This window comes from Ochlerotatus camptorhynchus, unplaced genomic scaffold (assembly GCF_037179485.1).
Source record: "Ochlerotatus camptorhynchus isolate MF236.1 unplaced genomic scaffold, CSIRO-AGI_Acam_v1.1 ptg000274l, whole genome shotgun sequence".
Lineage (NCBI taxonomy): Eukaryota > Metazoa > Arthropoda > Insecta > Diptera > Culicidae > Ochlerotatus > Ochlerotatus camptorhynchus.
In genome coordinates this window covers 7273826-7295012 of record NW_027040763.1, presented here as the reverse complement: position 1 = coordinate 7295012, position 21187 = coordinate 7273826, and the positions used below count along the sequence as shown (strand labels likewise).

General features: G+C 35.8%; 1 protein-coding gene across 14 annotated transcripts in view; it reads right to left on the bottom strand.

The window, feature by feature from the left end:
* The window catches only part of kis (kismet), a 95094-nt gene that overhangs the window by 9362 nt on the left and 64545 nt on the right, over positions 1-21187 (bottom strand). For 9 of the 14 annotated variants that reach the window (XM_065227422.1, XM_065227423.1, XM_065227421.1 and 6 more), the window contains exons 11-13: positions 12979-13185; positions 12234-12340; positions 11959-12140 (exon numbers count right to left, since the gene is read on the bottom strand). In XM_065227422.1, coding sequence (XP_065083494.1) covers positions 11959-12140; positions 12234-12340; positions 12979-13185 — 496 coding nt within the window. The remainder of the gene's footprint in view (positions 1-11958; positions 12141-12233; positions 12341-12978; positions 13186-21187) is intronic. The other 5 variants (XM_065227425.1, XM_065227426.1, XM_065227429.1 and 2 more) reach the window with 3 other exon arrangements.

Genomic DNA, 21187 nt, shown 5'->3' with positions numbered 1-21187 from the left:
CAATGAGCTTCGAATGAGAAAGGGGCTCTTCAAATTATGATCATGTGAGAATTCGTTTACACAGAATTGATTGAATGGTTGTAGTGGTTCATCTTCAATCGAATGATATGAAAATTTACAGCACTGACACGGACACTACCTACATGGCAAGAAGGAAACTATTCGATTTGACATAGATAAAAATAGAATTCCTCAGAGGATTTCTAGGGTGGCATGATTATACTATGTATAATGCATGATAAATTTGTGTAGCTTGTGTATGTCATACTATTTGCATATTATTGTCCTCTGACCCCTTTGTGGCGGGTGGGACAAAAGTGCCATTCATTCGGTCAAAAATAAAGTCTTATAAAAAATTCAAAAAAATATTTTCGCTGATGTGCCGAAAATCAAAATTATTTATAATAATTAGTCGTCATAATTTTTGTTTTTTTTTTTTTTGATTTTCCAAATATTGTTTCTTGCAATTCCTGCATTGAGGCATCACTAATAATGATTAATTGAAACATCAATAACAAAGAATAGGTAAATATTCCCTATAATTGGTCAAAAACCGTCTTCTTAAAAATGAACCGGGGCAAGGGTGCCACCCCTATATTTATAAATAAAATTTTACAAAATTGTCAACAATAATTTTCATTTGATTTCATTGGTAAACATAGTTCATTTGTTATGTATTGAATATTACTGTAAAATTCAATAGGTATAAAACAGCAAAAAAAAGGTTATCTTCCATTTAATTCCACTTAATTAATTTTGGTATCCATGACAGATACGTATTTCGACTACAATGTGCAGTCTTCATCAGTGTCATTCCCACTAAAGAACTTATCAAAATCTAACCCCATTAAGTACTCATCCCCTAGGTATAAAAGTCAAGATCACAGGTATATAAATGAAACTACAATGTGTTGAATCGGAACCTACCTAACTAATTAAAACCAAAGATTTAAGTAAGCTAAAGGAGAAAAATCTATTCAACTCTCTAATAAGGAAAATCCCAAAGGCTTGGTAGCCATCATAATGAAGTAATGAAATTGGGTTGTTAGCGGAATGCTTTAATAAAACAGCAAAAAAAGGTTATCTTCCATTTAATTCCACTTAATTAATTTTGGTATCCATGACAGATACGTATTTCGACTACAATGTGCAGTCTTCATCAGTGTCATTCCCACTAAAGAACTTATCAAAATCTAACCCCATTAAGTACTCATCCCCTAGGTATAAAAGTCAAGATCACAGGTATATAAATGAAACTACTTCATTACTTCAATAGGTATATTGAGTTAACAATAACAGCTGTAGTTAGCATGATTAATAATCAAAAGGCTATGTTTATAAACAAGCATTAATCGATTTCACTCAATTTAAGAAACATGACGCTTTTACCCATAGAGGGTGGCATTCTTGCATTTGAAAAAATTGTAAACAACTTTTGACGAGATTTAATTTACATTACATTGCTATGTATGAAGGCAATAATATGAACTTGCGATACGGTGTAGAAACTCCTACACTGAGGAAATTAGAATTACGATTTTCATAATATGTTTCGTATGAACAAGCATTTTGAGCTCTGGAAATAGTTTCATACGACTGTGTATGTTATTCATAGCATGCGTATGAAAATTACATGACTCAAAAATGATTCCCATACGAAATGAGTCTAAATTTCATACGAGGCTGCAATGAACTTTATGAGTTGATCTTGTGTGACAAAAATCATACGTCGTTCGTATGAACGGTGTTCAAAACAAAACAATATGGCGTACGAATCGAAATTACTAGCGTATGTTAAAGTTCCGGCGGAAACTTGGGCTGTATTGAGAGGTAAAAACGCTGAATTCTAAATAATTTTCCGGATCCTACCTACATATTTAAAATTATAGAGTGTATGGCTTTAATAACAACCATTATCGCGTACTGGTAGATCCAGAAGAGCGATTTGATTTGGACGTGAATTGCATAATGACTAGAACAAAACGTAAGAAGGTAATGTAAAGATTATTTCAAATATTTACTATCAATGTGTCCACAGAATCTGCCTAACATCAAAATACTGCGGTTACTGCAATTCTGTTACGATAACGGACATAACTGAGTTAAAGTTGGAACCAGTGGCATCAATAGCCAGGCAGATTGTAGTCCCAGCACTTAAAATTTTAAAGGTAATTTTTGAGTGATGTTGTTTATAATACAAAAACTCAAATGCAACGCAAACTAAAATTTTTCTTTGTTTAAAAAATAAATATGAATTTATGATTACATGTATCTAATTAATTAGCAAGAAAAAAACTACAAATAGCTACAATGAATTTCATAGTTGATTCGATTGCTTTTCGTATTCCTCTCGTTTCTAATTCGTATCATTTTCATACGACACATTTATGAAATCCATATGTGTCTACTGCAAAAAACATAAATGATAACAAAGGTGCGCGTTCATATTTCTATCGTATGAAATTCAAAATAAATTCTTTTGGTTAAATTCCATAAACATTTCGTATGAAATTCCAACGAATTATTTCCTCAGTGTATAAATATATATCAACTATTTGGCTTATATAGAAGGTACAATTGTTAAGGTGGCACTCATATCATACATTTAATGAGTATTTCCATGAGTCCCACACATAAAGTTCTGCAATAAGATTCATCATACAACTAAGACAAATGAACTTAAAAATTTCAAAAGGCACGAACGACACTCTTATGAATTCCATAAGCGCAACTTTTGAATTATTATCGTCTTACACGAAGGTAGTTCTTATTAGAAATACTCAGAGGGAGAGATGGGCGGAGAAAATCTTTTGAGCCAAATGAACTGTCAAAATCTTAGCCAATCGAACATTCCAATTAGATTTTTCTTATTCTTACTAGAATAAATTTGAGAGTATTGCAATCGAACAAAAATACAATCATCTTTATGTTTTGTGTGCTTCTCAAATTCAACTAGTTTTTGGAATCAAAAACAATATTCTAACTCTATTGATTAATTGATCTTCGTCGGTTAATGAATGGCACCAAGAAATGTGCAAAATATTGCGATGCAATCAATTATTATTTTGCACCTAAATCGAAACAAAAATACAAGTCATTTGAAATGCTAACTTCTAGCAAGGGTTGCAAGATAATTTAGAAACAAATCCGTACTGCCGAATTGTATTTTGTTTTCTCCGCCTATCCCTCCTCTCTGAGTATTTCTAGTTCTTATACTGCCGCTCATGGCAAGTCCGTCCCATAGTTAGTTATAATCAGCATACCGAGAAAAACGCGTTTTTTAATTTTTTTTTTTTCGTACCATTGCTTATTATGCAACAGAACAACTCGTTTGGCTGTTTTCCCAGATCAAAGTTGTTGAGTTCATGAAGTATAATGAATCTATGGATGATTAGCTAACACTTCCATTGAAAAACTCAGTTTTGACAAAACGCAAATGGAACCGACTTGCGATGAGCAGCAGTATACACATTTCTCGCGCAACACGAGAAAAGGGTCTATCATTGTTGATCGATTCGCGTCATCGATTTTCTCTTTCGCGAATTATGCGACTGCAAATGAATTTCCCATTGAGTATGTTGTTTCAGGCGCAAGCTAACATAATCCTCTGTTGAACTGTGCTGCGAGCTTAGCGAAAAAATCGTTTATGTTGCCGTGGTAAACCAAAGAGAAAGTCAATGAAGAGAATCGATCAACGAGGATAGGCTCTTTTCAAATGTTACGCCAGATTTAGGCTTTTCTATTTGTACAGTCATGCGCCCCGTAATCTCAACGTTAATGGTTAGATTCCAGTCTGCTCCGTTTTATTATTTTTTAACATCATTATTTTTCATAAGGCAAATTAATGGAATTCATATCGATTTCTTGTGGCTAAAAAGAATAAGGCAAGCTTACACTCCAAAAAATATGCACGTCCGATCTACGTGAAAACATAGGTAGCTTTCGTCCATACTACTTTTCACGTAACATTTACGTTAATACCATGTAGCCAAAAATATTCCCATTTAGCGGTCAACGTGAACAGTAAGGTAAATATAACGTGATTTCCAATTAAGTTGGAAGCGGTTATCACGTAATGTTTACGTGATTTTGAAATGATATTTACTGGAAAATACTGTTCATCTTACGTTTACGTTCTGTGGTTTCCACTATAATTGGAATGGATTTGCACGTAATGTTGACGTGATTTGAAGTGATCTTTACCGGATCTAACAAATACTGTTTTCCATTTTGTCAAAAAAAAGAATATTTATACATTGTTAGCATTTTTTATTAATACGTCAAGTTATGTCATTGAAACGTTAATACTAACCATTTCGCTTTTCCAACACTTAATTGATCATGATAATTCATATCTCGATACAGATGCAATATCCGTTTGCACTGTTTACTGCCGAGTCAGGCTAAATTGACCTTTGGAAAATGCCCATGAATTGTATCTTGTAATCCAGCCCCTGAAATCGAAATTAACAACGCATGACGGATTTCAAATAAAGCGAAATAATATAAAAATACCTTCAAATAGTTGCAGTATGCTGTTAAGGAATCACTTCTTCCACTAATAAAATCGATGCCGCCATATTGAATCACTTTTTCATACATGTAAATCACGTAAACTCATTTTACGTAAGCACACCACAATCACACAACCGCACATAGAAGTTTGATGTGAAAATTTTGTCACATTCATCATCAGCTCCAGTGAACCTGACATGATATGTTTATCAATTTTACTACCATCATGTAAACATGAAATTTGAAGCATTCGAATGAGCTACGTGATTTTTCACGTAGATTGGGCGTGTATATGTTGTAGAGTGTGCATGATTATCACTTACTTTTTACGTGAAATTCCCTTAGCATCAACGAACATGAAAATCACGTAAATTTTATCAAAATTTAATTTGACATTGACGTGAACCACGTAGAAATGATCGAAGTGGGGTGTTAAAGAGGTTACGTGATTTTTTATGTAGCATTAACGTGAAGATTTTTTAGAGTGTATGAATAACGATAGTTTATTTCATCGAGTAGGGGAAATGTATGTAATGTCGGCCTAAGTGTCCCTAATTTGGGCTCATACATAAATTCAGCAATCGACTAAATTTTCAATAGCAACCAAAAATATCCATATCCCAATGACGCGTTCATCTGGATAAAATTGATAAATAGCTGATTTTTAGCGATGGGCCCAATCTTAGATCCATACACTGAGGCAAAAGAACGTAAGAATTCCATAAGAACCACTTATGAATTTTAGCCACAAGAAATCGGTATGAATTTCATTGATTTTCCTCATGAAAAATAATATCGCCAAAAAAATAATAAAACTGAGCAGACTGGAACCGAACCATGGACGTTGAGATTACGAGTCCTGTGTGTGTCTGGACCACTCGTCTGTCATCGCTTGGGAAAATGGAACGACTAATGGCGTAGAAGAGCTACCTCATGTAAGACAAAAAAATTTCATAAGTCGTGCTTATTTTTTTTTTTTTTTTATTATAGAGATTTTTAGCCATAGGCTAGTTTATCTCTAAAGTCGTGCTTATGAATTTAATATGTGTCGTTCATAATTCGAGTCTTATGAAATTCTTAAGTCTATTTGCCTCAGTGTAGGCCAACATTAGAGCCAATAGTGTTCTTTAAGCTCCCGCAACGAAATAATTAATATAGTTCTATAATTTTCACTGAAGTTCTCAAAATTTATCAATTTTCGAAACTAATTCATAGCTTCTTCAATAGTCTAAAGTTTCCTGACGTTTTAAGAACTGCCCAAAATATTTCTTAATTTCCTTAAAATTCCTGCCCTGAATATCTTAGTATATTTAAAAAAAAAACACCAATTTACTGGAATTGATTGAATTGCCACAGAGTTCTATAATTTTCCTTAAGTTGTATAAAGTTTATAAACGCTCACGGAACTTTGCCTTAAATCACTAATTTTCCCTGGAAGGTCCAGCCCTGAATTTTTCTATGCTTAGCTTAATTTCTCTAATGGTGGTAAGCTCCAACTCGGATTAACTTTTCATACCGTCCCTGTTTGGATGATCTGCAAAATATTTGTTTAAAGTCCCATTGATTAACTCTGATGTCGACATCAAAACAGCTGGACATTCTTGATCGGGATTTAATCCGAGGATAATACCGGTTTGAGCTTACCACCATAAATGTATCAAATGTTCCGGTAAATTTTCTGATATATATTTCCAAACCTACGACTGGATGCCTTCCTTCAAATAACAACTGAAGTGCGGTAAAAATCGGTAGAACTGTTTCAAACACATCGTTGGTACTTGAGCGCAAGGTTGCAAAGACTCACTTCAGCTAAAACAATGTTTTTCTAAATTATGAAATAATTAGATGCCATGATCAAATTTTGAATTGGTAGGATACAAGAAGAGGTTGCAAAGAATGTGTTTGACATATTAAACCTGTTTATTTCACTTCATGAGAGTCACAATCAGCGATTATTCACAAACTCACTCACTCACTCACTCACTCACTCAGCGATCAGCAAATCGCTGATTGTGACTCATAGAAAGCAAAATGTACAGGTTTTATGTTTCCAACGCATACTTTGTAACCTCTTCTTGTAAGTTACAAGTAAAACATGCCATCATACCATCTTTTGGTTTTATTATTCCGAAAAACATTATTTTAGCTGAAATGAGTCTTTGCAACCTTGCTTGAGCGGGTCGGCGTTCATCTCTTTTTACCAGTGGTGGCGGGTAAAGAGAGATGAAAAAACCGATTTGTACCTTCCTTAAAAGTTGTCCTAGTTCGCTATTCCAATATCTATATACAATCTTCACACTGCCGTACTCTAACGGAACTATCAACTCTAGACTTTCATCTCCTCCATCTATCGTATAAAAATTACCACTTTAGTCTGTTATTTGAAATTAGCATCTTCAACTATATATTTATGATTCCCTGAATCTTCTCAAGTTTTCAGATCTATCATAGAATTCGCGGAATATCCCATAATTCCAAGGAACTCCTTGTTAGTCGCTGCAAAAATTTCCTTAAATTAATAGGATTTTTGTGATGTTATCTGATCGCCCTCGAACTACTCGGAACTGCACTGAATATAACGAAACAATCCAAAAATATCTAAATTTCTTAGAAGTTCTCTGGAATTTCTTGAAAATATCGGTGCTTGCTCAAAGTTCTAGCATTTTTTTTAATTAATGGAACTTTGTTGATGTTCTCTAATCAACTTAGCTAAATTTTCGAATTTTTTTAGTTCTTAAAATTTCCATGATATAAATTCAAGGTTCTCCAAATCGTGCAGGACATCAGTGGATTTGTTCTACTAGAACAACCAAGACTGGAATAATGTCTGTAGTATCGAAATATTTCCAATCAGATTCAAAGTGTCTATGTGGATCAAGCATGACCTATTGCTATATATGTCAGATTTTCAGGTTCTCCAAATGGTCCTGGAGATCAGTTTATTAATTGTTCTACTAGATCAACCAAGACTGGGACAATGTCTGTAGTATCGAAATGGGTCGAAATAGATTCATAGTGACTATATGGATCATGCACGATCATTCTTCTATTCTTGGTTAATCTAGTAAAACAAATTAACTGAACTCCAGGACGATTTGGAGAACCTAGAATATCCGGCTTACTTGGTAATTAGTCGCATATATACGATTCGTTTAGATTTGATAACCAAAAATTCTATGTTCATATAAGAAATGAAAATAAATCATGAAAATATCTCACATGACCATTCGACAGACCCCAAGGAATTTCCGTATAAATCCGGAGTGTTCGGTTTAGATCGGTAAGAATAATGAGAAAACTAGAGCCAAATGAACAACAAAATATATGACAGCAAAATAATCCGGGAGACAAAGATAAAAATGAATTCCGAAATATTTGTGTTAGCACATCATTTTCACCGCATCATTTAACGATTCCGTGAAAGTTCAAATCCGCAACAAATCCGTGAAAATCGTGAAATCCGCCAAATTCGCTAAAACCGCGCCTGTTGTAGCAGCCCTGGAAATAAGGTTTACATAGCGATTCACCTTAATAGAGATTTTCATTCGAACATGAACTTCCCAACAAACAATTTAAGCTGATTAAAAGCTGAATAAGCCCTTTTTTAACTGAAGAAGCATTATTTTTATTATTTCTAACATAATTTCCCCATAATTTCACAAAAAAATGTTAAATTGATATATTTGATTTATGAGTTATACATTTTTAAAGTTTTTGATGTCCAGGAAAATCTGACAACTTCAACTAAAATTTTCCGAAAAAATTTACCACTCCAAATTTTTTGATTTTTTTTTTGTCAAATGTTACCATACTCAAGTAACATTTTTGAATTTACCATTGTTTTGCCGAGATTTATAAGGCTTAGAGAATGCAGTTGCGGACCATAATTAAACCGGAAATGTTACTTGGGTTAACTCTACCTGCGGTCAAAATTACATAAAATTAAATTAAATTGTTACAAATCTCGGAACCAGAAAACGTTTTAACACTCCGTAGACTGTACTAACAAAAATAAATAAATTTAGAGATTTTATAAACTTATTATGAATCTGCCAACCAAGACAATGATTTTTTTTTTCAAATATTTTTGAGCATCCATAAAAGTGGTCAATCCATGAACCTGATCCTAGTGCTCCGTGGTTTTTTTTTTTCAAAAACACTTGGAGCTTTCATATATAAATTTATTTGGGGCCGCGGAGTTCTAGAATCAGTTTCATGGATGAACCACCTTTATGGATGCTCCGAATATTCTGGATGACGGTATCATAGCCAGTACTGTTAATTTTCATATAATTCGATTGAAGGTGAACCAATACAACCATTCACCAATTCGGTGAAAACGAATTCTCTCATGACCATAATTTGAAGAGCCCCTTTCTCATTCGAAGCTCATTGTCACTGTCAATTGAGTCACTCACTATCATTTCAGGCATAACATTTGATAACGGCACAAAAGCATATGTAAACAAACTTTCTACGACCCTTTACTCGCGAACCAAAGTATGCCCACGCAAACCAATACCACTTTCGGAAAGGTGATAGTTGCCCCTATCCGATGATGTTGTTGGTTTGCATGGGCGTACTTTGGTTCGCGAGTAAAGGGCCTTAGAAAGTTTGTTTACAAATGCTTTTGTGCCGTTATCAAATGTTATGCCTGATTTGATATACGACAGTGGAGTATGGAAGAAACCTAGCAAAATGGTCCCGAACAGACAAGTTGACCCGATGTAGGATCAATGTCGACCCAATGTCGTGTTGTTGTCGGGTCAATTTTGGGTTTATGTCAGGTCAACATCGAGTTGGAGTTTGATAGAAGTCAGGTTGGCATTAATTTTTCGCCGGAATGTCGACCAGAGGTCCGTTTAAGTGTAGGTTACACTAAATTGAATGATATAAAGCGTTTCTCAAATGAGAATGATCCATGCCTTCATCAACTGACTAAGCAACTGATATCACCCATTCGAAGGAGGTCCCCTTTGATAGCGAACAGCTGCTTTTCTCATTTTCATCGAAAATGTTCAATTGATTTTGAGAATTTAGAACACTGATCAGAGTCATCCGGGTTCATGTTAATGTCAAGACCCCAAATTCTGTGTTTTCGAAAAAAAAACTGCGGAGCTTTAGGATCAGTTTTATGGATATTTCGAATCTTCCGAAGGACGGTCTCATAGCCATACGGGTCCATTTTTATGTCACGATCCCAAATTCTATCTTATATCACAGTTCAAAGTGTTTAAAAAACCGCTGAGCTCTAGGATCAGTTTAATCGATTTACCATTTTACGGATGTTCCGGATCTTCCTAAGGATGATCCTATGGATTTAATAAACTTTTTTTATGAATCTGATCTGAGGCTTTGACATGTGTTTAGAGTCCAAGACCATGATTTTTTTTTGTCTTGGTTGTGGAAAAAGTCAAGGCTCTGACGCGAATACCTATGGAATTTTGAGGAAAATATAAAAAGAATTTGAGTGTTCATTTAAAAAAATGCTGAGGAAAATTTCTATAAAATTTTTGGAAAAATGTAAGGAGTTCTAACCAGAAATTCCAACTTAATTCTGAGATGAAGTCCCTAAGGAATTCGGAGATGAATTCCATGGGATTTCTGGGGAGAAAAATTATGTTCTGGATTGAATTCCTATTTTATTCTTAAAATAGTTACACGGGAGTTGTGAGGAGAAGTTCAAGAATAAGTCCTAGGCCATTTAGAGGAAAATTGCATGTGGATATTGAGGATAATATCAGGTCAATTTTAATGAGAACCCCTGGAGATCTCTTATGAGAATTGTAAACAGAATGAAAGGGAACACAATTCAAGTGAATTCCTAGAAAAACACCAAAAGAATCGTATTCTGAGGTTTATTAAAAAAAATGGAGTAACATTAAAAATAAATTCTAAGGAAATTTTCAAGAAAATTCCAATAGATTTCTGAGAAGAGTTTTGACTAGAATTCAATGAAATTTTTTAGAATAATTGTAAGGAATTGAATTCTCTTGATAGTTTCATAGGAATTCTAAAGGTGGATTTCGTGGAAATTGGATTCCTTAATTTTGAAAAATATATCGGTCAACGATATTTTTTTCGAACCCATGGACGACTTGCATCTCGATTTTTAAATCATTGAAAATTCATTTTGTGCTAACTGATTTAAACTTGAAGCGCTCTTAACCGCACGGTAATAGGGCATGCCACGGTATATGGGGTTTGGAACTAACGAGTTGCTTGGAAATCACTTGAATAAGTTATTATTTTTCTTAGGGTTGCCAAACTGCTAAATCGTCCAAGAGATAAGCGGAGAGAACAAATTCGGCAATATACGGAACAGGGTTTTATATACACTTATAGTAGTAGACTTGTCGATGCTGTTCGTCATGTTGTATCCAAATGAATATTCAGCTCACATCGGCAGGTCTATTACTTATGAGTGTATATGGAAACTGAGAAGGCGATTCCTTACAAATTATTTTCCAATGAGGGAATACAGTTTCCCATGCTTGTTTAATATAAGAGGAAATATGAAAGATGGAGCAAAAACAAACCATCGATCATCCGAAAAATTTAAAAAAAATTAACTTAATCGACTCCTCACTACCAACGTATGATCAGAATATGTTAAAGGTCCTGAACACATGAACTGTAAATTAACTTCAACAATTTGCTAATAGCGGCAGTAAATTAAAGTAATAATTTTATCGATGATCGTAGCTAAGCTTTGCAAATATCCTTTCCAAATATTCATACTCGGCTGAGTAACCTTCAAACATCACATACACCGGTTCAATGGAAATGTTTTGCTGTCCATTTTTTTGTAACATTTAAATCTCCCGTGGGATATGAAGCGGATTATAAACAGATAGTAAAGAAGTTCATTCGCTCGAATTGTGCAACACATGGAATTCGTTTAAAATTGAGCATTCGTTTGCGATGAAATCAACCGGAGTCCCCTTCGATTAGACAAAAAAATATGAGATCGTTTTTCGTATTAGTCACTAGGAAATCCACTAAGCTTAGCGTTTACTGTTACTTTACCAATATAACGTCTAGTGATTGAGTTCTAGATTGCAAGTGTTTTCTATCGGGTGAATGTGTGATTCAATACTTGTGGTGCAACAATACCTCCTTGTGCTGCGGTTTTAGTGTTATCATCATTGAATAACCTATAGTAATAGGTTCGACTTTGCTACCAATTTCATGTTCTATCTGACTAGCTATTAGGTACGCAAACAATCTGTACTACAACGGGACGCAACACCAACAATATAACATACTGCTGTTTGTGAGCAAGATCACAAAACCCGAATATTACATTTACCATGCTCTGAACTATTTGTGTTTACGTGAATAATCATGCAAATCAAACGGGAAAAAGTATATGCTCATTGATGATCGCATTGATGAGATTGGTTGGGAGAACAAACCAAAATCCACAAACATGACACTCACCTTCGCCTTCTGCTGCTGTTTCAGCTCTTCCTTCTTGTAGTTGCGCTGGTAGGATGTGATGACACGTCGCAACCGGGTGTTCAGGTCCTGCATCGTGGGCCATATCAGTTCCGGATTGGTCTCGGACGGGGCCGGCGTAGGGGCAGCACTAGTCGCGGTACCAGCTGTGGATTCTTCATCATCTAGATTAGTGTTTATTGAGCAATTGGTTATGAAAACAAACCTACTACTGACACACTACGATGGTACGTAGAATTAGAGAAATGGGGACTTACCGTCTTTGGAGTCGACGCCAGCTGACGAGGAACGGGCCTCCGAGGGACCATCCTCTGGATCATCTTCGTTGTCTCCCAATTTGGAGTTGGCATCGTCATCGGCCCCCCTAGGAGTAGGATAAAATAGAGCAGACAGGAAGGACAGCGTTAAAAGGCGTTTCTACCATTGCCCGAGGAATGGTCTTAAACTATTTGAGTTGGATGAGATTGGCTTATGTTGCATGTGTGTTTATTTGATGAGTGTAGAGCAATAGAATTCACAAATGGAACAAGGAGAGCACAGTGAATATGTATATGGTTAAGGTACTGTTGATGCTTCCAAGCGAAAAATGTTTATGATTTTGTTTGTCCAGGGGAAAAGAGAGATGGTGAATATGTTTGTAAGTTTAGTCACCACTATGTTATTCAGAAGCATCATGCTAAATCAAGATCAAAGCGAAATCACATGGGGAGCAATCTTTGAAGGATACTTACGCTACATAGATTTATGTACTTTATAAGAGATCCATCTTCAGGAAGACATTGGACTTTTTTTTTTGTTATATCAAAACACTCATACTCAAAAAAAAAAATAGGGGAAAACATTCTAAAACACACATTCTAGCCAAAAAGAGAGGTTGATTGAAAATGAGAAACCAGTGTGGTTTCCAGTAAAACATTAAAAAAAAAACTTTAAAGAAGATTTACATACGGATAGGAACAAGGAAGAGTTTGAATTTGTGGCGAGAAAGAAAACGAAACTTACTCTTTGACAACCGTCGTCTCCTCAACGATTCCGTCGCCGGGACCGCAGTGGCTCTGGAAGCAGAGCATCGGATCCGCTCGCATCACGCGGTAGTTTTCGCAGCCATGTTTATACGTGCCGACCAAGAGACTGCGATCGCAACAACTTGGATTCCACCATGAGCACGGCAGCTGGTCGGGCGTCGGCGGTGGGCGAATTGGGAGATCGCTACACGTGTTCGCAATGCACATATACATACACATTCGGTGATGGTCAGAGAGTTGGTTGGGGGGAAGAAACGTTCGAATTTTGTTTTGTTTGGTTTGGTTGGATTTTATTTTTGAGAGAAATAGAGAGAGAGAAAAACAGAAGGGATTTTTGTGGGTGATCAGAAAGGTAATTGATTGTTTTTTTTTTGTTTTTGCTCTAGATCTAGATATGAATGATATAATTTTGCTAATCGTTAATCAATCAACAGAACAGGGGAACTAAAGGTATAACATGTTTCGAAAATTTTGCTTTGCTTTTACTAGGAAAAAGTGAATATAGATATTTACGAGAAGCTTGTGTTTATATCTACTAGGCATGAGAGGAAACGAACTGATAAGAAAAGGATATGACTAATGGAAAAATAAAGTACGGAAATAGGCTGGCCGAATCAGTTCCACATAGCATATTCAGAGAGCAATGGTATTAATGATACTTATAATTACTGAAGGCAACAATTTGGAAACTGTAGCACGGAACGCCCCGATTCGCCATCTGCATTCGCTCATTCGCTGTGGAAAGTGTGTAGATCGTTCATAATACAACGACGTGACATCCGTCGACAGTGTTATGCTGCCGTGATGTATTGTGCATTGCATGATAAATCAGAAAGCTGTGATAATCCTATTCTTACCCTCAAAATAATCGACACGTTATTGTTACGTGAAAAATCACGTTGCGTCTCTCTTTTCCCTTTTATGTCAAATGTACGTGACACAAGCATACACACAAATTCTATGTGCATTTCACGTAAACCCTAAGTGTTTTTCATATATGAAAAAATAAATGAATGTTGCGCTCTAGTTAATCTTTTTCTCTGTGTGTGATACCATGGTATCAAGGAATACTGTTGCATCTTTTTTTTATTTGAAATCAGGTATACATTTTATTTAAACCGGAATTAAAATCATCAAAACACACCATGAATTTCATCGAAAGAATCACGTACACACTTAGTTTGCTCGGCTGTGCAAATCTCGGCAAAAAAAGTTTCACTGAGATCTCAGCAAAAATGACATTGGATTGCTGAGCCTCGGATAATGCTTAGCAGAATCTCAGCAAACAAATGAAATGTTTGCTGAGATCTCAGTAAAACTTTTGTTGCCGAGATTTGCACAGCCGAGCTCGGTAGAAAAAAACTAAGTGTGTAACTTCTTCGTGATCATCCCGTGAGCATCTCGCTCAAAAAATCTGTGTGTGTTTTCACGTAGCATTGCCGTGAAGATTATTTTGAGTGCACTCTAAAAATTATGCACGTCCATGCTACACTCAAAAAATTTATCACATATTCAAAGAATGAAATCCATGCAAATTTCACATAGCTTTCCTGTGATCGCATAGCTGTCCATCCCACCACAAAATGCATGAATATGAGGCCGATGAAATTTATATGATCGCATAAATGTTATGTGAAGTTTTGATTATGGACGAAAATTATGTGCATTTCCAACGGAAGCTTACATGAAAACTATTTTCGGTGCACTTAGCCCTTGAAACTTCCAGCTTCTATCCTTGCCCCGTGATTCACGTAGAATTTATGATAAAAGTTACGTGATTTTCATGTCCGACGATATTAGGTTAATTTCACGTAATGGTAAGTGATTTGCAAGTATGAAAAAATAGAGCGATTCAATATGGCGGCAATGCAGCTTGTTGTGTTAGGTTGTTTTCATTGAAAACGAATCGAAATTTAAAAACCGATTTGCAAATACAAAATTTTTAATAATAATTATTTGCAGGGCAACTGCAACGGATTTGGGTATCCTATGAAAATTATCATGTAAAATCGTGTTGTTCGATATATAGGGTCAGGTGGGGCAATAATTTTCGGTAAGCTTGTTTTCACAGAATTCGGCAAAACCAACTACCTAAAAAAGCATCAACCATAGTTCGCCTCCCCCCCATATATCAATCACCTTTGGTTTGTGTATTCGAACCAAAGAAATAAATTAATTTGAGCATATTGAGTTTAGCAATCTATTTAAAATAATAAAACTTATGACAGCATTTGAGAATGGACTTTACAATAATTTCCACCTGAAAATACCGTCAAAACTGTCAATTGCATCATATAACATTAAGAGAGAATAAATCTACCATAGAATCACGTAGTTCTTACGCGAAGAAAGGGATGGACGAAAGTTACCTATTACCCAACTGTGACGTGATTTTTTTTTTGAGTGTATAATAGAGAAACGGTGTGGATTGAGAGATAATTTTCATAAAATCATTTGACACCAAATAACAGAGAAAAACAAAACAAATTGATTCATTTGGAATAACACAATGGTCATTTGACATAATATTTTATTTGGCATATAGTTATCTGAAAAAAATGCTGCTCGCCTTTGAAGATTAAGCCAAATGGTTAATGATGCCAAAATACCCAGTATTTATTTTAAAGTTTTTCGGTGATTATGCCAAATGGCTAATGGCATAAAAACATGTTAGGCCAGTGAATTTTCATTTTGAAATTCCCGGTTTTTTCCGGTTAAAATCTTAAAAATTTCCCGGTTGTTAATATTCAACAAAAAGCTGGAAGGAATTTACTGAAAGGATAAAAAATGTGATTTATGGAGATTCCCAAGATTTGATACCAAATTTGTGATTAATAACAATTTTCGTGATGCAAGATTTGGAGAAAAAATAATTAAAATGTGATATTTTGAAACAATTTCAAGATCACAGATTTGAATAAAAAAAAAAATACTTATGAGTCGTGGAGTCATAATTGTCACGCTCTTGGAAGCATTTTAAGGGTTATAACAAATTACAGAACAATCTATAGAATCTTGCGGACAAAGCTTGTAAGAATTCAAAGTGTTGATTTTGAACATAGGGGAATTTACGTATTCTCGTCAATCTAAGCAGCGTCTGCACTTCTACTAGCATTTTCTCAGCGTCACGCACATATATGATGTGTCTGTTTGTTTACATTCATCTGCTGCTTGCTTCTCTATCCATTCCAATCGACAGAATTTTTCAAAACGTTTTGAAAGCGTTTTTACAACGCTCCAAACTTCTCAGGTGAGTGTGACTATTGTCGGCAGTCTCTTTTTCTTCGGCAACCTTCCCATTAGAACTGCGTGTTAACCAGCTGTTCTATTATCGGCAACTCGAAATCAACCTCATTTTGTAGTGCGTATGCTTTATTTGAAGAAAAATGTAGCATTACTGGATTGCTCGATCGTTCAAATATAATCAGATTGAAGCTGAAAGGCTAAACAATCGTTTGGACACATTCAGGGAAGTGCGTTGATGGGAAAACATAGTGAAATTAACGTTTAAATTTTGGTTGCCGAAAACAGTCAATGGGTGCCGAAGCCAACATTTACCCTATATTGAGAAGGATTCTCACACCGTTTTCGAAGGAGAAGTTCTGAGCAGAAGTCCAGAATTAGAGTCCTTAGAAATTTATGGATGTTTCTTTATTTATGCGTTTAGATTCACATTCTATGGCATCCCTTTTCACATTCTCAACACAAATAATGCTGGCTGAGCCCCCAAACAGAGTTCACGCCTTTTGTCTGATTGAGGCGGTAGCAAGCAATATTTGTGTTGAGCATGCTAAATAGGAGGGACTTCTGATATGAATATAAATGCATAAATTGAGGTATCAGTCATAAGGTACCGTGGGGCAAGAGGGTAAATGGGGTAAGTGAAAATAATATGTAAATATATTTCAGTGAGAAAGCGTACCATTTATTTCCACGCATAAACCTTCGAAAACATTCAGAACATTTCATTCAGTGTGAAAGTCATCCGATATTCAACCGCTATAGCTAAGAAGAGCAAAAGTTTGTTTACCTGTCAACTTTCACTCCGGTACAAGTTGGTTGCGTGTACACTTAATTTGATATATTTCTGTGAAAAAGATGTCGAAAATACTTTCCTTGTGCATTGGTGAGTTGGTTTTCTTTATAGTTCTTCATTTTATCGACAAAAGTCTAGAGGGTAATCGGTGTTGACAAAAAAAAAGTCAAATAAAATCACCATCAATTTTTAAAGCGGGTGGGGCAAGTGGAAACGTACTGGTTTGAGAATGAGTTTCTTTCTGCTCTCCAGGTAAACATGGTTCGTAATTACCGGAGGAAAACGGCGCGTGCGGGTTACCCAAAACACAACTTGTTCAAGGCGTTGGCGGCTATTAGAAACCATGAAATGTCTCAAACCGAGGCAGCAAAACGCTACGGTATTCCGGTTTCTACATTGAATAATCGGCTGAAAGGAAGACGTGGGGCAAAGAGTTCCAATCTGGGAAGAGACACGGCAATCCCATGGAACATTGAAGCCAAGTTAGCCGCACATATTAAAACAATGGAGAAATGGGGTTTCGGCCTTTCCAAGCAAGAAATCCTCTTGGCGATTGGACAGTATATAAAAGATAGCGGCCTGAAAACTCCATTTAAAAATTTCGTCGTGGGAAATGATTTCTTCAGAGGATTTATGCGACGTCACAGACTATCCCAAAAGAAACCACAAGCGGTAGAAATTGCTCGAAAAAGAAATGTTGATCCGTTCGTTATAGCAGAGTACTTCAAAATGGTCAAGGAAATTACCACGGGTATTCCACCTCATCGCATCTATAATCTCGACGAGACAAGTTTCTGTTTGGATCCATCCCGAGTTAAAGTGGTTGGAGAAAAGGGAACTGCGGCGCATAGGGTAACTGCGGGTCCGGGCAGAGAAAATTTCTCTGTATTGCTAGGTGGAAATGCAGCAGGAGACAAGTTGCCACCACTGATTATCTTCAAAGGGAAAAATGTGTGGGATTCTTGGACAGCTAAGAGTAGTGACGAATTTCCTGGAATGTCCTATGCTGCTACCCAGAATGGATGGATGGAAACGACCACGTTTGAGAACTATTTCCGTGTGTTTTTGAAAGCGATTCCGAAGGCGAGACCTGTTGTCCTTATTTACGATGGACATTCGTCACGTACTTCGCTTAAACGTATCGAAAAAGCTCTGAAAGAACAAGTGATCATACTAAAACTACCCCCGCATACCAGCCATTTGCTCCAGCCGATGGATCTTGCAGTGTTTAAGCCACTAAAACTGAGCTACGACAAAGCAGTCATAGCATGGCAACGTAAGCATTATGGGGTGAAAATGCCGAAATCTGTTTTTTCAGCCATCATTTCTCGTGTATGGAATGATATGGATCGAACCATATTGGAAAGTGGATTCGGTAAATCTGGAATCTATCCGTTTTGCGATAATGTGATTCCCAGTGAAAAATACGATGTAGGTGCCATGTTCGATTAAAGGAAATAAAGTTGTTATCGTTTCCATATGTTGATTAGTATTTATTGGAAATCTGAAAAATGCACATAAATTATGCCAAATATCAAATTTAAAACTGATTTGAAAAACACGACCATTTTTTCACTTGCCCCACTAGTGGGGCAAGTGAAAATTTCGGACACTATTTTCAAAAAGTTGTGTTATTTTTTTCCATATATTTTTGTATAAAAATCAAGTATGTAAGTCTGCACAGATTCGATTGAAGCTAATCATTATAATATACATGACCTGATTAATTTTAATCTGCAAATGCTATGACCCAACAAACATAAACTATACGATTTCCTTTACCCACTTACCCCACTGTACCTTATTTTGTATTGCCAGACCAGGTAGGGTAAGGTGGGCCAAGATGGGTCACATGCCAAGAAGAATCATCTACTTGATTTATACATTTTTTTGTCAATATCAACAGGCTCCATATAGCCCCAATGCAAGTTTGAAAAAGCAAATTATCATCAGGGTTGCATTGGACTTGTTGCTGTTAACTAACAAACAAATTAATAAATGTACTAGCTGACCCATCTTGCCACAATTTAACTTACTTTGTTTTGAACTCTGTGGAAAAGATTTCTATTTTATAGGATAAAAATTTGTTGACGCGACCTTCGCCATTTTGAAAAAAAAAATACAACATCTAAAATGGTCGAATTTTTGTAAAAATGTGAATGGTTGCCCAATTATGCAAAGTTTTATGTAAATCAGAGGAGGTCGAGTTTATCCGATTCGTCATTTGTCGTGGAACTGCTCCTCTGTTAACAGCTCACGGAATTGAACTATTTTAAATTTATTTATTTATTTGCCAACATCAACAGGCTTGATATGGCCCAATGATGGTTTAACTTAAAATTACAATTAAAATAAGTCATAAGTTAAAACTACAAAATATTAAAACATGATCATTGACGGTTTACATTTCTAGAGAAGAATAAAGAGAAACGTCTCCGAAGTGCTTTGTCGTGGCAGGTGAAATCGAACTCAGAACACTAGTAACATACGACAAGGACGTTGTACGCGAGGTGAAAGCGCGTTTCGAAGCTGCAAACATGTCCGAATTTTGCAGATGCAAACCCATTTTAATGTACCCATTCGGTACGGAAAAAAACATCAAAACAAAACAAAAAGATGACTGAAGAACATATGTTTCTTAGATTATATGGAGTAAATAGGACAATTTTAATGTGGCGTAGGATTATAATTCGTGATTTTTATCACGAACATCCTGAGAAATTAAAAAAAAAAAGACCCCTCAATGTAAACTGATAGAGTCTTTCGGGGAAACCAGAAGGACTTCTGGGGAAAATTCTCGAAGGAGTCTAGAGAATCTTGCAGGACAGTGAGAAGAAACTTCCTTGAGGAAAACGCAAGTACATAACTTCAAAAGGAAAACGGATGGCACTTCAACAGGAAGTTGAAAGAAACTTAAGAGGGAATGTCGGAAGCAGCTGAGAAAGTCTGAAAACTATCTTTCAGAAGTCTGAAAAACCCAAACTTCACAGCACGGCCGTTCAATCTGACTCAAATTTGAGTTTCACATTAGATGGTTCGGGAGATCTCTCAAGAACTCGTTAAAAGACCATTTAATCAGCATTAAATTGTTTGGAGACGTTAGCTGGTTTGAAGAACACAGTTTGATTTTTTCGAGTCTAAACTAGTTCTTGTCCACCGAGATCCTTGAAATAAACTTCTTTCAACGTGTTCTTCAGAGATCTCCGGAAACTACTGCGGTTTGATCTAAAAAAGTTGTGAGGTGAATGGCAGAAATTAATTAGTCCCCTTACCATCTGGCTACCCTGTAAGGAATGACGTTCGAGGAAGAGACATTCGGAGTGATGTAGAACAACCTCAACGGGGTTGTGCTATATTACCCCGAAGCGCATTTCCCCCGAACGCAATAACCACGACCCCGAATGAGATTCTGCCTTCTTTTGATTGTTTCTCTTTCTTTCCACATTGGGGTTAACGGAATTCGGTGAAGTTACATTCGGAGTAAAGGAGTAACTGTCCAAAAGAGGTCAAGTGTTTTGACTGAACGGATCGGGGCTTACAATAAATATGTTGGGCATGAATTGAAGCTAGAAACATTTTCTAATTCCTAGGTTTAGAATATTACGATCACGATATTTGTTTTAGGTATTATTATACTACGTTTTTGTCCATCAAGCATAAGCAATTGTAGGCTTAGAAATGCTCGTTTGAAAGAAAACCAATTTAATTAAAATCATTAAAGTCAAAATCAGCGTTGAAATTTGCAAAACCAATAGAAAAAAATGTAAATTTACTTGCAAAACTATGCCAATTCTTAGTGCGTATATCAAGTGTATATTTTGCAAAACGTAAAATTTTAAATTTGATAATCCCAGTGCATTTCCATGATTGCAGCCTTGTTCAGTTTTGAGTGACAATTGTACACACTGAAAAAAATACATAACATTGACTTGAGAAATGTATGGATTATTGTACCTCCAATATTCTTATGAATATGTACAATCATTTGACTTCCCGTAGATACACAATACTAAAATCCCATTGGTTCCCTCGATATCAATAGGCAACTGTTCACAACATATTTTACACATTCCAAAAAATAGCCTTGAGTTAGCGCAAAACTTCACCTACTGCTCGAAAATTTACATGACCCGATGAAGGTGCACAGAGA